Source organism: Apus apus, chromosome 9, assembly GCF_020740795.1.
Source record: "Apus apus isolate bApuApu2 chromosome 9, bApuApu2.pri.cur, whole genome shotgun sequence".
Taxonomy (NCBI): Eukaryota; Metazoa; Chordata; class Aves; order Apodiformes; family Apodidae; genus Apus; species Apus apus.
This window is the reverse complement of record NC_067290.1, coordinates 12,831,279-12,854,921: the sequence shown is the minus strand read 5'-3', so window position 1 is coordinate 12,854,921 and position 23,643 is coordinate 12,831,279. Positions and strand designations below refer to the sequence as shown.

The 23,643-nt window shown below is 54.1% G+C and overlaps 1 protein-coding gene across 1 annotated transcript; it reads right to left on the bottom strand.

Annotated features, from left to right (window-relative positions):
• Window positions 1–832: 832 nt before the first annotated feature.
• Window positions 833–23,596, bottom strand: TWF2 (twinfilin actin binding protein 2). Its single transcript, XM_051627234.1, has 9 exons — window positions 23,494–23,596; window positions 13,697–13,774; window positions 10,384–10,562; window positions 9,211–9,306; window positions 8,321–8,425; window positions 3,199–3,324; window positions 2,958–3,108; window positions 2,397–2,518; window positions 833–2,218 (listed from the first exon to the last, which is right to left on the bottom strand). Exons 1-9 carry the CDS (start codon window positions 23,516–23,518, stop codon window positions 2,051–2,053), a joined length of 1,050 nt encoding a protein of 349 aa, XP_051483194.1. The 5' UTR covers window positions 23,519–23,596; the 3' UTR covers window positions 833–2,050.
• Window positions 23,597–23,643: the final 47 nt, after the last annotated feature.

Genomic DNA, 23,643 nt, shown 5'->3' with positions numbered 1-23,643 from the left:
CTCAGCTGGGACACCAGCTCAGGACACCATAATGAATTTTTTAAAAAGGTTATATGCAAATCACAGCTGAGCTCCTCTGGCCAAGGAAGGGGGAGGCAGCAGCTTTTGGTGGCTGCATCACAAGCTTGGTCACACTTCCTTGTTTCTTCATCAGGACTCACTGCTTGGAAATTCAGACTCTGCAGCCCAGGCAGTGTTATGAGTTTTCGACTGTTGGTCTTTTTTTGGATGCTGAAGAGCTCTCCCCTCCCAGGAGCCTGGGAAACATTGCTTTGTCCTGTGTGAGGAGTGAGAGAGATGGGGGCCTCAGATGTGGTCAGTCCCCATCACCTTCCCAACACATCTTTTGGGTCAGCATCCTCCCACCTTCCCTCCCTGTTGCCACACAGGGATTCACTCCCCCTAAGAAAACCAGGCAGCAGCAGCACAGCCTTGGAAAATGATCCCCCCAGCTATTAAAAGAGGGAAAGCTGGGCAAAGCAGGGATGCTGCCTTTGGGAGTCAGCTCTGGCTCTGGGCACCTCTGGAGTCGTCCAGCACTAAACCTCTGCCAGGCACTAAGGGGCTGTCCCAGACTCCTGGATTACAGAATCACAAAATGTTAGGGGTTTGAAAGGACCTCTGGAAACCTTCCCAGAGCAGGTTCACCTAGAGCAGGTTGCACAGAATGTGTCTTCAGAGATGGAGACATTACACATTAAAGTGTAAACATTCTCAGGGATGGTGAGGGTGGTTGCTGGCTCCCAGCTAGTGATGTCCAAGCAATCTGCTTTGCAGCTCCAGCACCAGGGGCTGCTAAATGTCCAACTCTGGGGACCTCCAAAGAGCATCAGACTGTTTTAAAAATACTTTATTCTTTAGAAAATACAGCATTCAGTACAGTGTGCTCTGCTCCCCCCAGCTTCAACCACTCTCCCTGCCCACTCCACTGAGGCCAAGGCAACATCGGCACAGTCGCCAGGGCAGCAGGAAAGCAGAGGGCAGGTTTCACCCACCCCCTTCCCACCTTCCTGGGGAGGCTGGCAGCTCTTGGGCCCTCACTGGTACCCAGCAGCAAGGCGCTCTCCCACAAAGCCCCCAGGGAAGCCTAACCTGAAGTGCCCTTGGAGCTGGTGATGGTCCCTGCTGGATGGGGACATCCCAGGGGGGGCACAGAGGGGCTGTCACACTTCCCCACATAACGATTTGGGGTAGCCCATGTGATTTTGAACACAGGGGGCTGCTCCAGACCAGAGAGCTGGCAACAAACCAGGGGGGTGGTGGTGGGGGCTGGGGCACATGCAGGGGGGGACCAGGGCTCAGGGTCTCCCCCCCACCTCCCATCCTACACAGTGATGGAGGCTGAGTTTGGGCTGTAACAGCTCCAGTTCAAAAAGGGGATGCAAACATCACCCAAAGGCAGAGTGACCTTTCTCCCGGGCCAGAATGAGCTCAGTACTGGGGGGGGGAAAAATTCCTCCTCCCACTGGCTGGCTCACTCCAGGGACAAACTCCTGCCAGCAAAGCCCACCCTGCAGGGAGGGGTCCTGCCTGCACCCTGGGAGGTGCAGGATCACTCCAGGCCTGGGGCAGAGGGGCCGTGCACACCCAGAGCAGGATAGGGGGGAGCAAAATCTGGGGGGCTGAGGGAGCAGGGAAAGAAGCATTTTCTCTTTTCAAACAGGAATCCCCAGTGCCACCCCCCTCCCTTTGCATAGAGCAGCTTGCAGACAAGTGTGTCCTTCAGTCATCCAGGGACACTGAGAGCAGTGGCTGTGACCCCGAGGGGAGCAGAGGCAAGGCTGGGGGACACAACCCTGCTGCTCTTATCCCCAGGGCTTGCATAAGGATGCAGGGAAAAGAAACACCGGATACCCCAAACCCTCCCCATCCCTCTGCCCCGGGGTGCAACAAGCCATCCTGATGTTTAAAAAAAAGGAATGAAATAGGAAAAAAGAATGAAAAAAAAAAAGAATAGGCTGAGATGGAGGGAAAGATCCCCCAGTCAGGAGAGAGGAAGGCGGGAAGCGCCGCGGGGTCGCTGCTCGTTCAGCGCCCGGTGTTGCAGGATCTAACTGTCCTCGCCGTTCTCGCCCGGCCCCTTGATCAGCCGCTTCTGTCCCCGTTTGCCCACAGGCCCCTTGGGCTTGGCGAAGGCCTGCTTGAAGGCGTGTTGCTTGGGGTGCACCTCCTCGTAGAGGAATTCTGCCGTCAGCTCGGCTCCGTCGTCGATCTCGATCTGTGCCCGGGAGTGGCAGGTGGGGGTTAGCGGCTCCCTGGGGTCTTGACACCCTCTTTGGGGCACCCAACTACCCCCTGTGCCCACTGGTGGGGCTGGACCAAGGCTGTGGCACAGACCTTTGCAGATGCCCAGCACATGTGTCTGCTCCATCATCTCTGGGTGGGCTCACACTTACCTTCTTGGCTATCTCCAGGCAAAATTCCTGCTCCACAGTGTCCAGCAATCGGCTCTTGCAGCTGGAGTAGAGCATGCGCTCCTTGATGCTGCATTTGTACCCGGGCATGGAGTAGATAAAGACTGTGAGAAGAGAGAGAGGCTTGCACCACTGCCCAGGCTCATGCCCAGGGAGCACCAGGCAGCCACATCCCACCCTGGTCATGGCTTTTCCAGCCCTGAAAGTCCCAGTCTACTCAATGACAGTAGATGAGACATCACATCCTTCGCTCCTCCCCAGGTCTCCCCTGGTCCACCTGCAATGCAATGGCCACCAAACCTCCCACACAAACTCCCTGCAGCAGCACCCCAAGAACCCTGCGCCATGCGTAGCAGCTTCTTTTGGCACCAGTAGGCTTGCCAGCCCCCACCATGGGAGGATGGCAAGTAGAAACTGACTCCAGGTCTCCTGCCACACCATCCTCATCCCCATTCCCGCTTGCTCCCCATGCAAATGATGGTCCAGGGAGAGAAGGGACCAGTGTGGGCTCTATCCAGCTGTCCCTAGTGCCAGGGCACTCACCGACAGACTCCAGGTAGTCTCCCTCATGTGAGTGCTTGTAGAGGAAGAAATGGTAGCGCGCTGAGTCCTGGGGGATCCTCTTGGGCAGGTCGGCGATCTCTGTGGGGCTTGTATGCACCAGGTCAATGGTCTCCTGCTCCAGATCCAGCTTCTGATGGACAAGAAGGGGATGCGGGAGTGGATGGGAGTGAGAGGTGGCAGCTAGAGGAAGGAGCAGTGGGAGAGAACAAGAGGGACCTACCAGCTGGATGTAGTTGATTTTCTTCTGCTTGAGTGCCTGGATGGCTTGCTGAGCATCCAGTTGCAGGGGGAAGGCCAAGCCCTGCAGGGTCTGGTGCTTGCTCTCCACACTGATCTCAGTCTTCACCTGGGGATGGAGACCAGACAGAGAGTCAGGGCAGAGAGCAGCAAGGGGTGGGGAAGGGAGAGAAAGTAAAACGAGCCACTGCCACAGCAAAAGGCTTCTCATCCAAGGAGCCGTCTGACACCCGGCTCCCAGTGGCACTAAGCTACAAAAAATGAGCCAGGCTTGGGGCAGTGATACTTGTCACCATAGGGGTGACAGGAGATCACCCAGCCCCAGCCCTGCTCCCTACCACTTCACTCCCAGCAAAGCCCAGCTCAAAACTGATGTTTCCCAGCGAGACCCTGGCAGGGATGCTGTGGCCAACCCTGGCATGTGTCCATCTCTGACCAACTCCCACTGCAGCCCACGGCTGATGGGGAGCCCTGAAGTCACAGTGCTCAGCTGCATGAGTCTCTGCTGTTGGAAGGGGGCAAACTCCCCTCAGTGGGTTTCATTGCAGCCCCTCAGACACTGGGGCTGGGGAACTGGGGATCCACAGCTCGGAAAGATCCCAGACGCTGTTTTCCCATGCAGGGCAGAGGCTGCCGCCCATACCCCCAAGCAAACCCTCTACTCAAGTTGACCAAACCCCACTTCAAAGAGGGAAGAGAAAGAGTTTGTGGAGACATCGCATCGCCTTGGGTGTCTCCATCCAGCCACAACTGGGGGTCCCTGGCCAGGACCAGAAGGTGCCAAGAGCCAGCGGCGGGAGGGTGAGGACGCGGCGGGCGCGGCATACCGGCATACCTCCTCGGGGCCGGGGTACTCTACCAGCGATGGGCAGCAGCAACAGCCCCCCACCATCTGCCACAGAATACAGGGAGACGGCGTCACCCCAACGGCGGAAGAGCCCATCCCACCTCCAGATCCTCCCCCAGGTAAACAGTCCAGCAACCCTAACCCTGCTGCTCTACAGCGAGTGTACATGGGTCCCTTTCCTTCAGGATCAGTTTTGGGGATTTTGGATAAAGACAGTCCACCTTTTTTTTTTTTTTTTTTTTTCCTTTTCCCTCCCCCTGATAGAGAAAAGGAAGAAAAACCAAGGCATGCCAAGAGAAACATAAGAGTTCTAGCTCACACCTCAAGAACAGCTCACCAGCACTGAAGTGCATCTTGTTACAGGGCTGCCCTTTGTTACAGTAGCCCCCCATGGCACCCACACCCCGGAGGTGATGGACCCTGGGTGCCCGGAGCAGAGCATGCAGGAAAACACCACCGGGAGAAGGAAAAACCAGGCATCAAGTGGGCAGAGCAGCCTACCATCTCGGTGCTCGAGTCCTGGGAACTGGAATCCTGCCAGCGTGGGGAGAGGAGACACACCGTCAAAGGCACCCCATGCAGGGATGGGGGGGGTCTCGTGTGAAACAAGAAGGGGAGAGGGACACACGGACATGCCAGGAGGATGGAGGCCTACCATCTCTCTGCTGGAGGGCAGGGAAGGCAGGTCCTGGCAGCGCGGGCAGGGAGAGCAGCAGAAAATGAGATGGGAGACATCAGCACTGGGGAGGAGTGGGAGGGAGAGCCCCAGCTCCGAGCCCTGGCAGCTCTGCACACTGCCCATGTCCCCACACAGAAGCTGACCCTGCCCCAGCTCCTCCCAGGTCCCCAGCCAGGGTGGTCTCAGCCTAGATGAGTTCCAGCAGTCACAGCTGGAAAAAAACCCACAAGATTTGGGGCTATCCTCCACCAAAGAGCATATACTAAAGGCTTCTGGGGGAAAAAAAAAAACCCAAGCCTCTATGCATGCCAAGCACCCTGGATGATGAACAGGGTGTGAACATGCAGCTTTTGGGAAACAATTGCTCAAGAGTCATCCAGCACTGGGTGGGCAAGGGGTCTGGCTGAGCTCCAAGCTCTGCTGTCCTACTGTCCCTGGGGTGCTGTGGCACCACTGAGAGCCTGAGGGCAAGCACGCAGGGGTTCAGAGGACACTCACAAGCTCACCTGGTCCTACCCCAGGGAGAGGTGTGGTGTGAGGACATTACCCCTGCCAACACTCCCACATCCTCATCTTTCTCCCCCAGTAAATGCCAGGAGGCTGGGGGGTGTTATAGTGGGACCAGAGAGAGCTGAAGCTACAACACGAAGCACCAGGAGGTCCAAAAATCCCGAGGGGTGGAAAGTTGTCCTAGCAATGTCAGTTCCCCCATATATCTCTGTATTTTATAGTCCTTGCTCTTTCAGAAACATTAAAAACTGGGTCACTGAAACACTCCCCAGGGCACAGCCTGAAAGTTGTGCATGGGATGGTTGAGGATGTGCTGCATCCCATGCCCTCAGCCCCAGCCCCACCAGCAGCAGGCTTGGCTGCAGGTTTGGTTATATTATCTCCTTTTCTTTAGGTTAGGTTTTCCCTCCTTTCCTCGTTGGCTAATGAACACTTCTCTGTCTTATGGTGAAACCTTCTAGGGATGCGGGGTGGATTCGGTGAAACCTCTGCTCTACCCACCCACCAACGCTGCGGGGCAGTTACAAATGACAATCCCTCACACGCTGGAGGGGCACGGCCACTTTTAGCTCCTCTTAATTCCTCTGCCTCATCCCCTAGCTCCAGAGCTGCCTTCCTCTCCCCCCGCAGCCCCACCAATGTGATATTCCTGGCTCTGCTCTGTGTCTCTGAGCCTAGGACGCCTCTAAAAAGACTTCCCACTCGTGGCTGTCAAGGTGGCTCAATGCCAAAGTCAAAGCCATTTCCTGGCCCACGGTCTGCTGATGACTTCCAGCTCAGTAAAGATTGAGATGCAATTTCCAGCTGTTTATATACATAAAGAAAATGGCAAATGTTTGGGAGCTCCCACCCAGCTATCAAGGAGGAGGGCAGCTCACGACATTGCCTGTCCATGCAACCCTCAAACCACAGGGGAAACTTGGCTCATGCAGCTTAAAACCTGCTTTACCAAAGGTTGGGCACTCTCCTGGGGACCATGCAAACCTCTGTCCTTCCTACCTCAGTGCAGACGGCTGCTGTGCTGGCCCTGGAGCCAGCAATGCAGCCACCACCTCCCCTCCTGTTTTGCTGCTGCTCTTCCCCTCCCACCCCTTCTCAGCATTTGTCAGGTTATTGACAAGAATCCCAGGGAGTTTCTGCCGGCCCAGAAATGCAGCCATCTCCAGGAGAAGCCTGCAAATCTAGTGGGTATCTTGGAAGGCTGTGCCTCAACAGCGTCAGAGGAGAGGAGAGCTGCACCACCAGCAGTGGCTCTGGGCAAGGGGCACAGCAAAGCACTTGCAAGTTGGTGGCTTTAAAAGAAATTATGTCTCCTGTGTCACTTCCAAAATCCTAAAGGGTGTGTTGAACCCAGAGGCACATGTACAAGGACCTTGCAAGCCTGCAGGCAAGGTGCCAGGCTGGAGGCATCACCATTCTGAGCAGGGTGCTACAGGTTGAGAACTGCTCCCAATATAGCTCCCCTTGGTGAGAGCCTCCTGCTTTGTGTGGCTCCACAAACTCGCTCAAAGCTGCATTTACTGGGAGTTGAGATGGTCCCTGCTCTGGCTTAGAGTGCTCAGAACATGGCACTGAGCACTCGAGCTGGAGCTCCCACTGCTTCCTACTCCAAGTGGGCACAGCCCCTGCACCAACACAGAGACGCTTCAGCACATCCAGCACTTGGCTGCTTCCCACCACGCTTCCCCAGGCAAACATACATCCATTTTCCTCCCTTTCAAAATGCCAGTGACGGGTCCCTGTGGCCTGGGCTGACATGAGGGACTGTACTTTCAAAATCACCCCCAGCCAAACCAAATGCCAGCAGCACCTTTACCTGGAAGCTGTGTCTGCATGAAAGGATCAGACAGAAAACAAGTATCACAAGCAGCACTTACCTGGGCCACTTGACCTTGCAAGATACAGTCCATAAAAACCCCCAAACTACTTAATCCTCGAGCACTGGCCAGCCAAGGCGATGGCACAGGCACCCAAAGATGCCAAACAAGACGCAGAGCCACAATGAGCATCCATCTCTCTCCTCTCCAAGCATGGGCATCGCCTTGGATCCCCCAGTACAAATCCTGTCCAGCCCATTCTGGCTGGGAGCTGGGATAATCATGCCAAGAGCCACGTGGTGAAGACCATCCCTCAGTGGCATCTCCTGAAAGCCGCTCAGCTCCACCACTCCCAGACCTGCTCTGGCAGGTGGAAACCTCTTGCCTCAGCTTTTGCCATTCATTAGTGCCCTCAGGCTGATTTCCTTCACACCTCCCAGACATGTCTTCATCCACCCACAAGCCCCACAGCCCCAGCCCCAGCAGAAGAGAGGGGGATCCTCCTCTAGGGAGAAAAACCAAGTGAAATCCTTGCACCCCCAAAAAATCTTACTTCCAGGTGGTCTTCCCACCCAGTGAGTTGATCCTCTCCCCTGCCTTCATGTTCAGCAGCACCACAGAGGCTGGCACGAGAGCAGTGAGATGCCAGCAGGCAGATGATGGCACTACAGCCTTGTCTGCCCCAACCCTACCCTATGCCACTTCCACATCTTTTTCCAGTGCATAAGCCCCCAAATTCAGTCTAAGATCTGTGTTTCTTAGGACATCATTCCCCCTATTTATAGCTACAGAAGAAGAGAATAGGAAAGGAGGCTGCTGCAGCCCAAAGATAAGCCTGAATTCTTCCTGCCTTCCCCATGAATTCAGGCTCAGCTCTGGCTTTTTCCCCAACATCTAGAGACTAGAGCCTGCTGCCAGCTTGCAGCCTCAGACAGTCTCCTGACTGCCAATTACAACGACCAAACACAGCTCCGAGCTCATGTTCTAGGGAGGGAAAAAAAAATTAAAAAAATCTCTAAAATTCCTCTTTACACCAGCAATTTGACTGTGAGGCTGCTCGGTGCACTGCAGCGAGGGCAGGAAGGGGTTAAGCTGCAGGGGTAGAGCAGAGCAGTAAAAAGGAGCCACCCCTTTGAGCTGGGTGCTGGGACCATGGCTCCCACACCTCTAGCAGCAAAAACTTCCCTGCATCCCACATCCTTGCGTGCCCCAAGGGTGTCAGGCTCCTTCTCCCTGCTCCGTGGACACCCACCTCGTTGATGCGGATCTGCTGGAGCTCCTGCTCGGCTGCGGTCAGCGGGGCTGGGGCGGAGCAGGAGGACACGTGCTTTTGGTAACCGCTGAGGGACACGTCCTCCTGCAGACACAGGGACAGGGCAGCGTCAGGGGGAATTATTGCCGTGGGGATGGATGCACCCCCAGCCTTGAGGCTGTGTCTGAGCAACCCAGGGGGTCTCAAGCCCTCCTTCTTACCAGGAGGACCAACCCCAGCAGTGCTATCAGATGCCACCGTGCAAACCCCACACTCTATTTTAAACAGTGCCCGGGACTGTCCGTGCCCATAGAGACCAGGCTGTCCCTCCCGACCTCCGTGGCTGTGGCAGGATGGTTCCTCTGGCTGATGGACAGAGCTTGTGAGCACCAAAGGGAGAGGGAAAGACAGAGACCAGGGAGCAGGGGAGAGGGGCCGCAGTCGGGATGGTCCCTGGCTCCCATCACAGAAGTAGTCCCAGAGCAGGGCTGATGCCCAGCAGGTCCTGGCTGTGCAGCTGCTCCTCAGAAAAGCCCGTGGAAGAGGAGAAACCTCCTTCCAAGCGCAGCTGGATGATTGGCTCTCGCTGCTGGAGAGACACTGCCACCGCCTGGCGCTTCTTTTCCTACTCAGAGTAAAGCTCTGTGTACCTTCTGAGCCTTCCTCCCACCCCTTCCACAGTCTCCATCAGAGACCAACCGCAGCCACACCAGCAGGAGAGGGAGGCAGCAGCCACCCAGGACTCAAACAGCGTGGGGAGGAACAAACCTCCCTGCTGTTTCCCCACACACCAGTGTCCCACATCCCGCCTGGCTTCAGTGCCATGCTCAGGGTTGTCTGCTGAAGCTCAGGGTGGAACCCAAAGGGCTGCCCAGGAACAACCACTGTACCTTCACTGTTCCAAACATCTCGTCCTTTATGTGCCCCCCACCAAACTCCTTCTTCACCGTGGCCCGGGTGGCAGCGTACAGCATCTTCAGCCGCACCTGCGCGAGGAGGCAGTGGCAAGAGCTGTCAGAGAGGAGCATCCTGCAGGGCCACCATCCCACCGCTGGCCCCACAAACCTCAGCCCTCCCTGGCAGCAACCACCCTATTTTTCTCCAGGCTTGTCTCCATCTGCAGCATCTCCACATGGGAAGCAGCCAGGAAAACCCACCAGTGCTATTGACAGCTGTGCCAAGTGCCGCCTGCAAGCCCCCGGTTGATTCTGTGCTTCACTTTCCTGTCCCTGAGCTCTATCATATCATTTCTCACCCACCTCCGGGGTCAGAGGAGGCACAGATACCACCAGAATCACCTAAAAATGACTTTAGCCTTTTGGCACTGCTCTTGCACTGTCTGTCTGCAAAGTGCAGGGAAGGGCTTTGGCAAGTGCCCCTTGGGACACTGCCCTTTTGCAACAGGACCCTCCAGTTTGTTGAGAGACATATATTAAAAATGTATAATATTATAATATATACACACGTACATACACACAAACGTGTGTACGCGTACAAAATTACATACATTATTGTAATTGTACATATGTGTGTATACACATAAGTGTACTTATATATAATAATATATATATGTTAGATATATCTCAACAAATGCAGAGGGTCTTTTCTATATATGCATGTTACAATATTGAAAACAATATATAATAATAACAACATATATTTGTTGTATACAACATAACTACTTATATATATGACAAGTGCACATGTTAACATGGCAGTAAATCTAAGTAGCATATAGATTATGTAAAATATATAACAAATATACATATATAGGTATGTGTGCCAGGCCCTGTGGTCCTTACCACTGCCCCTTCTATATCCCAGCCCCTCCTCCTCCTCACATTGTGCTGTAGAGAGGACAGGGACACAGTCCTAGTGTCTCTTACTGTGTCTTAAACAATCCTCCTTTCCCCACAGTGGTCTCCACTTCTTAGCCCAGGCTTGGTGATGGAGGGTGCAAACACTCCTCCTCAGCCCCAGTGCAGTCACCTTGGCCAGCATCTCCTCCCCCCTCCACCTCCGTGTCCCCATGCTGGGGTGCCCCAGCCTGCTGTGGTGCTCACCAGGGAGCTGTCGGGGGACCAGGAGATGAAGAGCCACTCGTAGCCCTGGGCATTCTGGCTGTCCAGGCGGTACAGCACGTAGCAGGGCTGCTGCTCATCCAGCAAGGGCAGCACCAAGGCATCATAGTCCGCGTCCCAGCGCCGGGACGGCTCTCTGTGGGCTCCCAGCACAAGCTGTTCTGGAAGGAGAAGGTGGAAAAGGTGGTGTTAGATGAAGGCAAGGCTCACCTTGCAGGACTGTGGTGGTTTGTCCAAGGGCTTGCCGCAGCTCCAGCAACAACAGTGATGCCATCCTGCAGGGAAACAATGCAAATATGGAGCCACATGCAGGAGCATACACCTGCAGGGGTGGCCCACAGGAGATACCATTGGGACTGCGGCTGTTGCCAGCATCCCATTGCTTCCTGTCACCCATCTTCTCCTTTGCCCTGCTCCTCACCACCAAGGTCTTCTCTCAGGTGACCCTCTACAGTTTTCTTCCACTGTGCTCCCTCCAGGAGCAGTGTAGTCCCCAACCATCCCTCCTTACTGATGGAGGAATGTGAGACCTCCTCCATCCTAAATGGACAAGCTCTAGGGGCACTAGAATGTCCCACCAGGGACACAAGGAACCATCTAGACTTGGGGTGCTGAGAAAAATAAAGGTCCCATAGCAAAAGCCAGGATGATGAGCTAAAGCTGCTCTCATTGGATTCCCTGTAACCTCAGAAGGGTCAAAATCAGAGCTGGTATCCAAAGCCTATGTCTACAGAAACTAGGGATGTCCCAGAGACCCCAGCCTTGAGGGGACCATGCTTCCAGGAGAGCCCTACATATTTCACCCACATGGCAGCGTCTTGGGTATCTGGAGGGCATTTTTTTTAAGCTACTACTCAAGTGGTGCTGGGGCTGGGAGCCCTGCGAGCTGGGCAGTGCTCAGCTGGGATTTAAACACTGGTGCAGGCATCCTATGAACATGAAAACCACCCCCATGAGGGTCAAACCAAGCTTTGGGATGGCTGGATGGAAAAGCAGCAGTGCTGGAGACAAACAGTATCAATTGCTGGAGAACAGCTTTACTCGATTTTTAGATGCAGAAAGGTCTGGGGGGACACGTCAGGACTCAGAAAAAGACGCAGGAAAATCTAGGGGTGCTAAACCATAATAACTTGGGGCTTCAGACAGCTAGCACTCAAGGGATGCTCAGCCTGGGATGTGCCCTGCCTGGACCTCTACCCACAAGGGCCCCTTGGCTGGGGAACAGCCCTTGCCCTTCCAGCCCATCCAGCTCAGCAGTTCTGAATCCCAGGGCAGGAAAGCTTAAGGAAAACTGTTGAGGAATAAAAGGCTTAGGATGAATTACTCTCACTTCCCCTTTTCATCTGAGCAGGGCATCCCCCCCAGCAGCAGCCCATTGCCACAGCACCTGCCATCACATGCTCAACCCATAGTTATTTGTACTCAAGGGGCAGATGCTACTGGTACAAAAACAGGGACAGCAGAGAAAAAAGGCTGAAAATACTTTCAGCAAACCCACCTGTTTTGAGGAAGAGAAGTGTAAAAACCTTAATATATCTCTAAAATAAGTGTAAAGCTCTGTGAATGGATCTGTGCATTTCAAGGACCTGGGATCTGAAAGAGATTGCAAGGAATTTTGCCTGGCCAAACCCACTGGCAGCTCCAGGTGTGTCTGTCTGCCAAACCTCCCGACACCTCACGCACAAGGCAATGGGTGCCAAGTCATTCCAGGCTATTCCTGGCCTGCACCCAAGCCAGACCCCAGCTGTGCCACCATGAGTCAGCAGCCTCCAGCTTTCCCCTGGGCTGGAGGAGCCGCTCATCCTCCCACCTCCCATCGGCTCTTCGCAGTTCCGCTCAACCCGTTCAGAGCCAAACTTTTCCTCCCTGGGAAGCACTGAGCAAGGGAAACCCAGAGCAGCTGCCTTTCAGCAAAGCATCATTGTCAGCACCAGCTATTTCAGGCTCCATTTCTGGAGCTCTGCTTCCTCAAGAGGAATTGCAGTTGGGAGAGTTCCGGGCCCTCAAGGTGCCCCCAGCCCTCAGCCGAGGGGCTGCCTTGCCAGGGGCTGGTACCAGGCAGCCCTGCCTGGAGCTGAGGTGGGTGCTGGGTGGGGGGACAGTGTGGGAGCAGTCAGTCTGCACAGTTCCCTGCCCAACATCACCTACAGGCAAAAAACCCACACCCAACAGGGGAGCCCACAAGCCAGCCTTGTCTAGAGACCCACGGATGGGGAGGAATGGGGCATCTAAAAACACTTTGGACATCATAACTTATTGTAACACAAACCTGATTCCCACTTTTTAAAAGCAGAAGGAGACAAGAGAGCAAAACTTGTCAAAGATGCCCCAAAGAAGCCTTGTGGATGTTGCATTTTGCCAAGGACAAACCAACACCACCAAGCCTTGCAGTGGCCCTGCTGGTGTGTCCCAAACATTTCAAGTTGTGCTGCTTTTCCCCCCAGGGCCTCACAGCCCCTCCAAAGGCTGACACAGACTCCTCACAGCCACAGGCTTCTCACATCTACCTTGGCATTTTCACTGTGGTCCCGGAAGCCCACCCGAGGGAGGTGGTGACAGCAGCTTGGCAAGGGCATTAATGTCCCTGCTGCTGTGAGAAAAAAGTCATTCATATGCAATTGTATGAGGCCAAGGTGATGGAAAACCTACACCATGGAGGCTCCCTGCTGGGATGTGCAATCAGTGCTTTGCTCCACTCGCCAGTCTGATAGACATGGAGGCCACCCAAAGGCACCTCTTGGTGGGGCAAATGTGGGCAGGTTGGTGCCAGCCTGCAAATGGGGATGGGGCAGCCCCAGGCACAGGAGCAGGGGCTGGGATGGGTTTCAGAGCGTAGCATCCCTCGTGGGATGCAATCCCATGCTGAGGAGCACCTCCCACCCCATCTCCTTGCCTGAAGATGCCACACCTAAGGAGCAAGATGCTGCCCATCGTCCCCGACTAAGGTACCACAGTACCAACAGGACCTTCTCACAGAGCTCCCAGTAACCAAATCCAACATAGCAACAGGAAAAGCCACCCAGAGCCCAGCACTGATCCCAGACTCTGGCGCTGGTCTACCAGCAAAGTTGCTGTTACCCCCTGAAGCCACCTCAGGGCTCCAACAGCTGTTCACCAGCACCAAATTTTGGGCTTGTACTTAAGCTCCAGACTGTTGCTTGCCAAGGAGCCCCGGTGGGATTTTCCTCAGAGTTTCCATAAAAACAAGCTGACACTGCAGTAGCAAAGAGGGAAAGAGGAGTGGTGAAACAGAACCCACATGGTGTAAACCAAAGCACTTAAGAACAGGACTTACCATCCTCAATGATAACCTTGATGAGCCGAACTGAACCGTTCCGGGCTTTGGCAAAGAAGTCCCTTAATTCTGTCGTGGCTGAAAGAACCAGAAACATCGTGATCAGATTTAACAGTCAAAGCAGGTGCTGGGCTCTCAGGAACTGGCCAGAGAAGGGAGCAACTTGGCAGGGCAAAAATTAAAAAACTCAAAAAAAAGAATATCACTGGTGATGAAAAAATTGTAATAAAAATAACATAAAACGCAAAGAGCTGAGAGCAAAGAGCTGCGTCCCCTGAGGCGTCAGAGTTCAAGAGTAGCTGGGCATGCACGTGATCCAGAGAACTTGATACTTGGCCTGGGTGAACATAATCACCCAAATTTAGATGCTGGCTTGGCCAGTGCAGGCGGGGGGAGCTCAAGTGACAAGTTTATTTGCTTTACAGAGCAGCAGGGTTTGCATACAGGGGTGGCTGGCAATGTCCTGACAGGCGGTGATGTCCCAGGCTTGTGACACATGGTGAGGATGCTGCTCCCAAAGTGGCCAGGAACTACAGAATCACCAAATCATTGTGGTTGGAAAGGACCTCTGAAATCACAGAGTCCAACCATCAACACAAAAAAACCCAAACAAACACAAGCAACCACACACACCGCACCAGAAAACACCCACAAAAAAACCCAAAACCCACCCATACAACCTCAGCCACTAGAGCATGCCCTGAAGTTCCTCATCTACCTGTTTCTTGAATACCTCCAAGGATGGTGTCTCAACCACCTCCCTGGGCAGGCTGTTCCAGTGCCTCACCACTCTTTCAGTATAGAAATTCTTCCTAATATCCAGTCTGAACCTCCCCTGCTGCTACTTCAGGCCAATCAGACCACCATGGCTCCAATGAAGGTGAGCTCCTGGAGAAGGAAAAGGCAAAGGCCCCAGGGTTTTGCTCCACAGCTGGTAGGGCTTTGGTTTTGGCTTTTGGTAAGCATTTTGGGGAGCCACCTTCCTCCTCATGTTCCCTCCCTGATCACCAGCCACTGGTCTGCAGCATCCTACCAGGAGGTGACAGCAGATGCTGACAGGGCCGTCCACAGCCAATGTCAGAGGCTTAACTTGCCCACTCAGAAAGCATCACTGGTGCAGAGCTCCCCATCCCACCTGGGACACACTACCTATGAAGGCAACACTCACAAGATTGAGCTTGGTGGTGCTGACCCCCCAGCAAGGAGCATCTCACAACCCAGGCAGCAACAAGCACCTCCCAGCTCAACTCCCCCAAAAGCCCCTTCAAGTACAAGCCTGAGACCCTGCCTGGATGTGGCTGCACAGCCAAAGAGGTCCTGTGAGTTCCAAACCACAGGGATCTCCATGCTTTTAATAAATACTAAAGAAACCAGCATTGCTAAGACTAGAGACCCAGGCAGACACCCCTTTGTCCATGCCAGGATCTGTACTTGGAGTCAGTGTCAGCAGCCCACTGCTGCCAGTGCTTTGCCTCGCTGCCTCCCCAGTATCCATCACCGTGCTGGAGCAGCCTGCAGCAGGAGGGAGCCCTGCTTTGGTCCCTGGAGCCCAAGAGGATCCAGGGTCAAGGCACCTCGCAAAGAAAATCGTCCCTACATCTGCCAGAAAGGGGCAGCAGCTGCACAAGCCACCCGTGCCAGCAGGAGCTGTATCCATTCTGCTTTGGTCCCACTGAAGATGAGGTAGAGGCAGGTAAGGATGTCCCAGGGCGTTCCTGAGGGGAACTCCTGCCTGTCCCTACCAAGTGATATATCTGAGATGCATCTGTCCCAGCAGATCAAAGCCTGCCCTGAGGAGAGGTCCAGATGGTTTCTTCTGCCACAGAAAGAAGAGGAAGAGCCCCAGGCTGGTGTCCCACAAACCCAGAGATGCCACCCCAGCAGGACACACAGAATGTTTGCTGGGTAATCCCACCACGAGCAAGCCACCCTTCTCCCTCCATCATCGAGTCACATGGCTCTCCCAGTCCCCAGCAGAGACCTTCACCCTCTCCAGCACTGGTTGGGAGCTCAGCCTCCTCCTGCAGCTCCCATCCAAGGCTGCTCTGATATTTTTATCCCTTTTCCCTGTTGAGAACGGCTGTTTCCTTCCGACAGCATCTGTGGTTATTGCAAACACAAGAGGCAGAAGGGGAGGAGAAAGAGAGAGACATTTATACACCCCAGAAAACTCATGCAGGAGACAGAAGCTCCTAATAAGCATAAAGCTTCCCTGATTCCTACCGCACTGTCAAAATAAGAGAGAAAAACATTGGCTTTGGATGTTTCTATAGCATCAGCTACAGGGGAGAAAGAGGAAAGCTCTGCAATACTAGCAGGCTTGCAAATCCCTCCAGTCTGACCTCATCCTTCCCAGAGCCCAAGGGCATGTGGAAAATCAGGAGTCTAGGCAAACACAGCACCTCCATCCCCCCTGAAAATGCCAAGAGTGCCCAGAAGTACTGGATCAACAGCTGGGATGACTGACAGTTGAGTACTGACAAGTGACAGCCAAGTGCTGGAACCTGTGTAGGTACAGAGGGGATAAGGGGTTGGGGAGAAGCAGAGATGGTGCCAGAGGAGTCGGGTGCACAATGGGAAGTGCCACAGGGTCTGCCAAAGGAGAGATAATTTCAGAGGAGACAGTCGTCAAGCTTTCAGAAAAACCTCAGAGCGAGCCTTAATTCTGCTGAAATAATAAATATTATTAATAATAATGCAATTTTAAATTAAATTTTAAAAAATTATCAATGTGTCTTTGATGTCCCCTTCTGTCCCTAGCAACACTGCCAAGAACCAGCAGGGAGGGAAAGGAATAAGCTAGGGAAGGTTTTCAGCATGAGCTCAGCAACTGCTTCATTATGGTGTGATTACGACTTAATTGGCACAGCAGACTTAATGAGATGGCTTGTGTGCCTGCAATATTAATAAAAAAGTCTAGAGTTGGCTCTGGAAGAAAGCAAGGAGGGAACTTTACCCTGGAGATGGAGGTGAGTGATGCCTCTGCCCCAAGGCATCTCCATGCTGGGAAGTCTCCAGGACTGACCTCAAGGGCTGCAAAACCCACATACTGGGAAACCACAAAGATCAGCTTCTTTATCTGGTTTGTCTCCTTCTGCATTTGAAAAGGAGGTGAGGTAGGAAAGGAGATGCTGGGTACACATCAGCATGGCCAATCCATGGGGCCAGCTGCACCTGTCCTTGTGTCCAGATGGGGAAGGGAGTAATGATGGGAGCAGAGGACTGGACCAGGACTCACACATCCAACTCAACCTCTTGACATAGATTCCTGAAAAATCCTGGAACAAATACTCCAGAAACAAACCCATGCTGGGCTACAGCCAGCAGGGACCTACCAAGATCAACCTATTTTCCTCCAGCAGAGCCACAGACCTGTGGGCTCCAAGGGTCTCAGCTTAGCTTTTTAGGTGTCTCCAAGTGTCAGAAACCAGCCTGGGAAACATAGGGTGTGAACCTGTATGTCACAGGCACAAAACTGCATGGAAAACTCACTCTAAGAGGTCTCAGAGGTTGGATTGAGCAAGGTCTCCTGGGGACCTATGGTGGGTCCAGGTTTAGTCCATATTTCCACAAACACCTCTGACAACTGCAATAGTGTTTTCTGCAGCTGTAAGATGGGAAGCTAGAGGAGATGCAAACATGTACTGGAAAAGAACTGACTGGTCTCTCAGCAGACTAGAGAAGGGCTGCAAAAAAAGAAAAATAGGATGAAACTCAATAGGAAGCAAAGCACCATAATTAGCAGAAGGACTAGCTATACCAGTGAAGGGTAGAGTCCAGCAGCTCCAGAGAAGAGAATTGAGTTGCAAGCCAAGTTACAGGCTAATTGCTTCATGTTGTCACAGGCAAAGTAATTTGTGAAGGCAAGAACAAGAGCACATAGTGTTATTTGGTGCTGATGAGATGTGGGGCACAGCACAAAAAGGATGTCCAGGCTCAGCATCATGCAAGGCGCAAGGCACAGGGTGAACAGCAGCTATGCCAGAAGGCACAGTGTGCAGGATGACTGAAATAAATGGGGCTGGTCAGCCCAGAGGAGAAAAAAATGAACACCTTGTACTGGTTTTTACAATCAGAAACAACAGAAATGCCACCTTGGCATTTAGGAAATCTCATTATGAGGGTGACCAAACACTGGGAAGGTCACCATGCCTCTATCCCTGCCCTGAAAGACCTCCAGAAGTCCTCCCAGGATGCTGCTGTGTTGAGGCAGAGTGAGCTTGGTAGTGTCTTGAGGAATCTTCTGGCCTTTCCCTGCCAACCCTCCTGGCAGACATGGCACACAAGCACCTGTACCTCCTCAGCCACCCTCTCATGGCAGCTCAAAAATCGCCTCCAGCCACCAAGTCGTGCAACACCTCCCTCTCCCACCAGCCTGTAGGCTGCAGATGAGTTGTCCCCTATCCATGAGCCACCTGCATGAATTAAAATGCATTTAGCAGCCTGCTAAGAGTGTGTCCCAGGTCCCCTTGCACCACAAAGCCTCCCTGCCCCACGGTACCTGGCACCCATTTGGGATAGAGGGCTGAGCAGAGCTGGGCATCGGCACCAGGGCATCCAGACTTGGGGCATCTTGTGGCGTGGCAGAGGTGACAGTTTGGCCAGCGGTGGCCTTCAGCTGGCCCCAACCATGCAGGCAAGCTGCCAGAAGAGAAGTGGAGCTCACGATGGGAAGGCATGGCAGTGCCACCTGGTGGCACCGAGCAGGCACAGACCAAAGCTCAAAGACCCCAGGCCTTGGGGACCACTGGGGTGGCCAGATCCACTCCACAGATGTGCCATTTGCAGCTTCCCTGCCCTGGGACACAGCCATTTGGATTGGTTCCTAGGAGGTTTCAGTGCTTGAAACATCACAATTCCCCAAAAAGAGCTGCGAGATGGAGCAGCGAGACGGCGCTTGTGGGTAAAAGCCACCCCTAAAGCATCCCTAGAACCTTCCCTAAACCCCGGCCTTTTGGGATGTCTCCAGCCCCGCTGAGCTCCTCAGAGCAGAGGCAGGCTGAAAGGAGGCCGGGCACACTGGTGACAGCTGTAGCCACAGCAACAGGCTGACAGGGGGTGCTGGGTGCCAGCACAGCCGCCTGCGCAGCACCCGGGGGAGCAAAGTGGGGACAGGGACACGGAGGTGACGGACGGAGGTGACAGGGACAGAGGTGACAGCCACGCCGACACTCCCACACCTCTCCCTCCTCCATCCCCTCATTTGCTTCTTGGAGGAGCAACAGGTTTTTGCTCATTCAACCCCTCCCAGTCCTCCCCCAACCTGGTGGCAGCTCCCAGATCAATAATACATGCTCCCTGAAACAGATGCCTCTCTCCGTACATCCAGTCACCTCACCCTCCTGCCAGGAAACCCGAGCCTCTGGCCATCAATCTTTCATTCCCTGGACATCATCTTCAAGTTGATGCGACTCCAAGCTGCTGCTTCCCTTTCACCATCCGAGGGCACAGTGCCTGTGGAAACTCAGCCAAAAATCCAGCTACAAAACTGAGCAAAACTTGTCCAAGCTCCAAGGATGCTTGGCCAGAGAGTAGATGAGATGCTGATGGACAGAACGCTGGTACATCTGCACCACCCACATTTTCCCTGTGCAGGCAGCTCTGCTGGGGTGTCCTGGAAAAGGCACAACTGCAACAGGCACAAAATAGCTGTTGCTGCTGCTGAAATTCCCTCATTTCAGCCTACCCCAGCCTAATTCCATCAGGCAGCCCCTGCTCAACCCTCTTGCTGCAGAAAGCTCCTCTGCTGCCGGGCCTGGCTGGTTTAAGCACTAAGAGGATTTTATTTCTCACCATGAAAAAATGGAAAAATGTCCTTGCAGGATAGCTTTTCTCTGGGAAAAAGCTACAGATGTCAGAAGAAAATAGAAATAAGTGGAAAAAAATGTATGAGCAAGGGAGGAGAGAAGCAAAGCCTTTTTCTCAATTTTCTGTGGGCCTGGGCTGTATCCTGCAGGATTTCATGGTCTGTACCCTGCAGGATTTCATGGTCTGTACCCTGCAGGATTTCATGGTCTGTATTGCAACTCCTGGTTTGTATTGCAAATCCTGCCCAGAGACTTTCAGCCACTCAGCACCTGATTCTCCCTGTGTGCCTGGAAAGCCTCTGTTCTCCACTCTGGCACCTCAGATCAGAGCTGCTCGGCCCTTCTGTCGCTCCAGGGTGAGCAGCACACACCCTGCAGGCAGCACCAGTTGAATCCAGCTGGAGACACAGCATCCTCGAGTCAAGCCTCGGTGCCAGCATCCAGAGTCCTGCTTTGCCTGCAGAAGTTGCTGGTCAGTACTCCTCTTCTCTGCCCAGCAAAGCCACCACTGGGAGCACTGGTTTGGGCATTGAAGGCAGAGAGGAACCCAGGAACAGACTCTGGCAGTGATCTTGCAATGCTTTCCTAGGGATCTCCTCTATCTCACCACTTTAGGTGCTTAACTTACAGAGGTTTTACATCTCAGGCTTTTGTCTGGTTGTCCACCCACGCTGCTGGTCTGGTCATCCTGATATGCCACTCTCTAGGATATGGGTGTCAACCTCAAAATTGGGTGCTGACCCCAGAGAAGAGCTCACAAGCAGGGCCTGGCTTCTTGAAACCATTCTTGCAGCAGCTCATTGCCCTCTGTCCTCCAAGGATGCCAGGGGCCACACACCAGCCATCCCTTCTTCTCTTCCACTGATGGCACAGTGTGATGCATCCCCAGTTTGGGAGTTACCCCCAGCATCCCAGCCATGAAGTTGCCCCCAAATTCAGGCAGACAAGCACCTCGGGATCCAGCACTGCCTCCCAGCACAGCAGAAGAGAGGGACTGAGGAGGCAGTGGATGGAGAGAGAAGCTCCTTCTTTCTCCAGCTTTCTTCTCACTGAGGAGCCAGGAAGACAATTTATTTCAAATTAGACCTATACAGACCCAGCAGCTCCCAGGTCACCCCTTTCTGTTCCTTTTTTTATCCCCATCTGACATCATTCAAGCCCGAGTGCATCATGGTTATGCTTCTCCTGAAGCAAACACCCATTCCTACCAGATGCTTTCCCAATGCAAGAGCCAGTCCCGGGCAAAGCAGGGGTTCAGCCATGGATGAGAGAGAGGGCCCTTTTCCATCCCCACAACTCGCCACCTGCCCCAGAAAAAGCAGACACCAAGCTCTATTTTTTTTTTGGTTGAAGAAACAACATGCATTTGATTTCTTTGCTTTCTAGATGAAAAAAAACCAAACAACAAATCCCTTTTAAGAGACTGTTTTCTCACTACCCAAAGGTCATCAAAGACTACCCAGAAGCAGCTGAAAGCAGATGACCTCCTGTCAGCATCAAAGCCCTGGTTCAGCATCACCTTCCTAAGGTTTTAAACTTGAACAGCAAATGCTGTCCCCATCTAACACTGCTTAGGGTGTAGAACAGGGACTACAAAAATACTTGTTGAATCCTCCCAGCTGTACTTAAAAAGCAGGTTTTCAGACCTAGGAAGACCAGAGCAAACCCTGATAGCTTCCAACCACCTCCCCTGCCTGGCAGTCTCCATGGCAGCTCAGTTTTCTTGCCACCACCTTCAAGAGAGTTACAAAGGATACCTAAAAAAAAATAACAATTGGCCTCTTGCCTCTGCATGAAAGGCTCAGCCCTAATTAAACACCCCACACCAAACGAGCACTGCCATTGCTCTGCCCCTGGGGACCACCCACCTCTCCCCAAAAGCCAGAATAACTCCATAGCAGGGCCCTGCTCTCATGCTGATCTAGCACAAAGGTGCCCAAAACCTCTCACCAGCTTGCCCACAACCTCCCCTGAGCCAGCTGGCAGGTCCAATTGGAATTCCCCTGGGAGAAGATGCCTTCCTGCAAACGGAAGAAATGGGAATGAAAAAAACATAAAGCGATGCACGCACAAAAATAACAAGGCCCCAGAAATCAGGAAGATGCAGCAAATCCCTCCTTGGCAAACACCAAAGCTCAGCATCTCAGCAGAGGGGATGAAGTAGCAGTGGGACTGCTGCTCCTCATCTGATTCCCAATCTGTATCTGCTGAGCAAAGGAATGCATCTCACCACGGTGCCTGGGAGGACCAAAAGCCCCCAAACCCCCTGACCAGGAGGTGCTTACACTCAGAGCACCCTGGCTCAGCATCACAAGGACAGATTTGTGTTCAGAGGGGAAACAGCCACTTCCTGAAAGAACAACCATGCAGCAGGGGATGGACGAGGAGACCCAGAGAGCTGAGCCACCACAGATTCCCGAAATGCTGGGAGAGTGAGACCCCCCAACACAAGTTACTTTTTCACAACCACTTGGAGGTTTTTAACATCCTCCTGAGCTCAGGCATCTGCTGCCTGGGTCCGTTCCTGGCCTGCACTGGCTGTAGCTCCTGGAGGGAAGTCTGGGTCTCTTCCCCTTTCCAGCAGAGCGTGGTGACGGGACACGTCACCTCCCGTGGGCAGCGACAGCTCACGGCGACTCTCAGCACTGGTCCCCGCAGGGTTTGCCAAGTGGTGGGCAACCAAGGTCGGTGAAGGTCAGTGCTCTGGGCTTTGCTGAGGCAGAGTGTGCCCCTGGCAGGCACAGGGCACCGGGAGGATGGCACCAGTGGCACAGGAACATCACAGGAGTCCAGCAACAGGCAGCAGCCTCATGGGGCACAGACAGCGCAAGGGGCCTTGGCTGCACCAAACCCCATGGGAATGCTCTGCACAGCTGGGCCAGTGTGCTAAGAGTTCAGGTGGGTGATGGGGTCCACCCTGATGATGGATGGAGAAACACCTAAGCACCATCACTAACTGCTTCCCAGCACCATCACTAGCTGCTTCTCAGCTACGGCTTCTCCAGGGGCATCTGAAAGGGAAGGATGCCCTTGATTGCACTCAGACACAAGGATGCTCGTGCCACAAAGGAACAGCAGCCACAAGTCCAACACCTTTGCACAAAGGTGCTGGCCATAAGGAACGGAGTTGTGAGGACAACATCCCAGCTCCCCTCCCGGGACACTCAGCGCTGCTGGATTTGCACATGAATGGCCCAGCGCAGGGTTCCCCGGGCGGCTGCTCTCACATCCCTGCTCACATATTGATTCAGTTACATAAATTATGCAGCACCTCTAGTCCTGATTAATATTGTTAATTGAGTTGCGGTGGGGGAGCAGGAAGGAAACACCGTGAGGACACACCGTCACGCACCAAATATGCCCCTAAAAGCTAAAGCCATCATCTCAGGGTGCCGGCGGGGTCCCGTGGGAACGAGCAGAGAAAACGGGGAGCTTTCCCCCACACCCACCGGCTACGGTCAGGCAGGAGGAATCTATTCAGGCTCTCCGCAGTCCCCCCGGGAGGGGGCCCAGCCCCACCGCAGGGCGCGGAGATGTGGCCGGGGCTCATGCGGAGCTGCAGGGAAACAGAGCTGCGTGGACTGAGGTGCTCCCGCAGCAGAAGGCATCTTTAGGAGCGGTGTCACGGCGGTTTACCGAGCATCAGCCCAGACAAAGGATACAGGGGAGTCCCGCACCGGCAGCACCCCCGGAGCCAGACCACCTCCTGCACCTCCTACAAACGCCCAAACGCCCCGAGCCTGGCTCAGCGCTCCCCACCCCCGGCAGGGAAACCTGCCGCTCCCTCAGGAAGCTTCATCTTATCGCCTCCATCATCGCTACCGACACCGCCCGGCAGCCGAGGGATGCTGAGATGCCTCCCGAGAGGGGTGCGAAGGAGCAGCCCAGCCCTAGGGCGAGGGTCCGAGCCCTGCCCAGCCCTGCGGGGGCTGCGGGGAGCCCCCCCAACCCCGCGGAGAGGAGCGGGAGGGGCCCGACGGCACCGCTTACCGTGGATACCGGTCTGGTGAGTCATGGCTCCGCTCGCCTCCGTTCCGTTCCGCTCCGCTCCGGCTCCGCCGCGTCCCGGGCAGGAAACGTCTCGGCAGGCAGCGCCCCCCGCTTCCGGAGCCCGCAACCCGCGGCCCGCGCCGCCCCGGG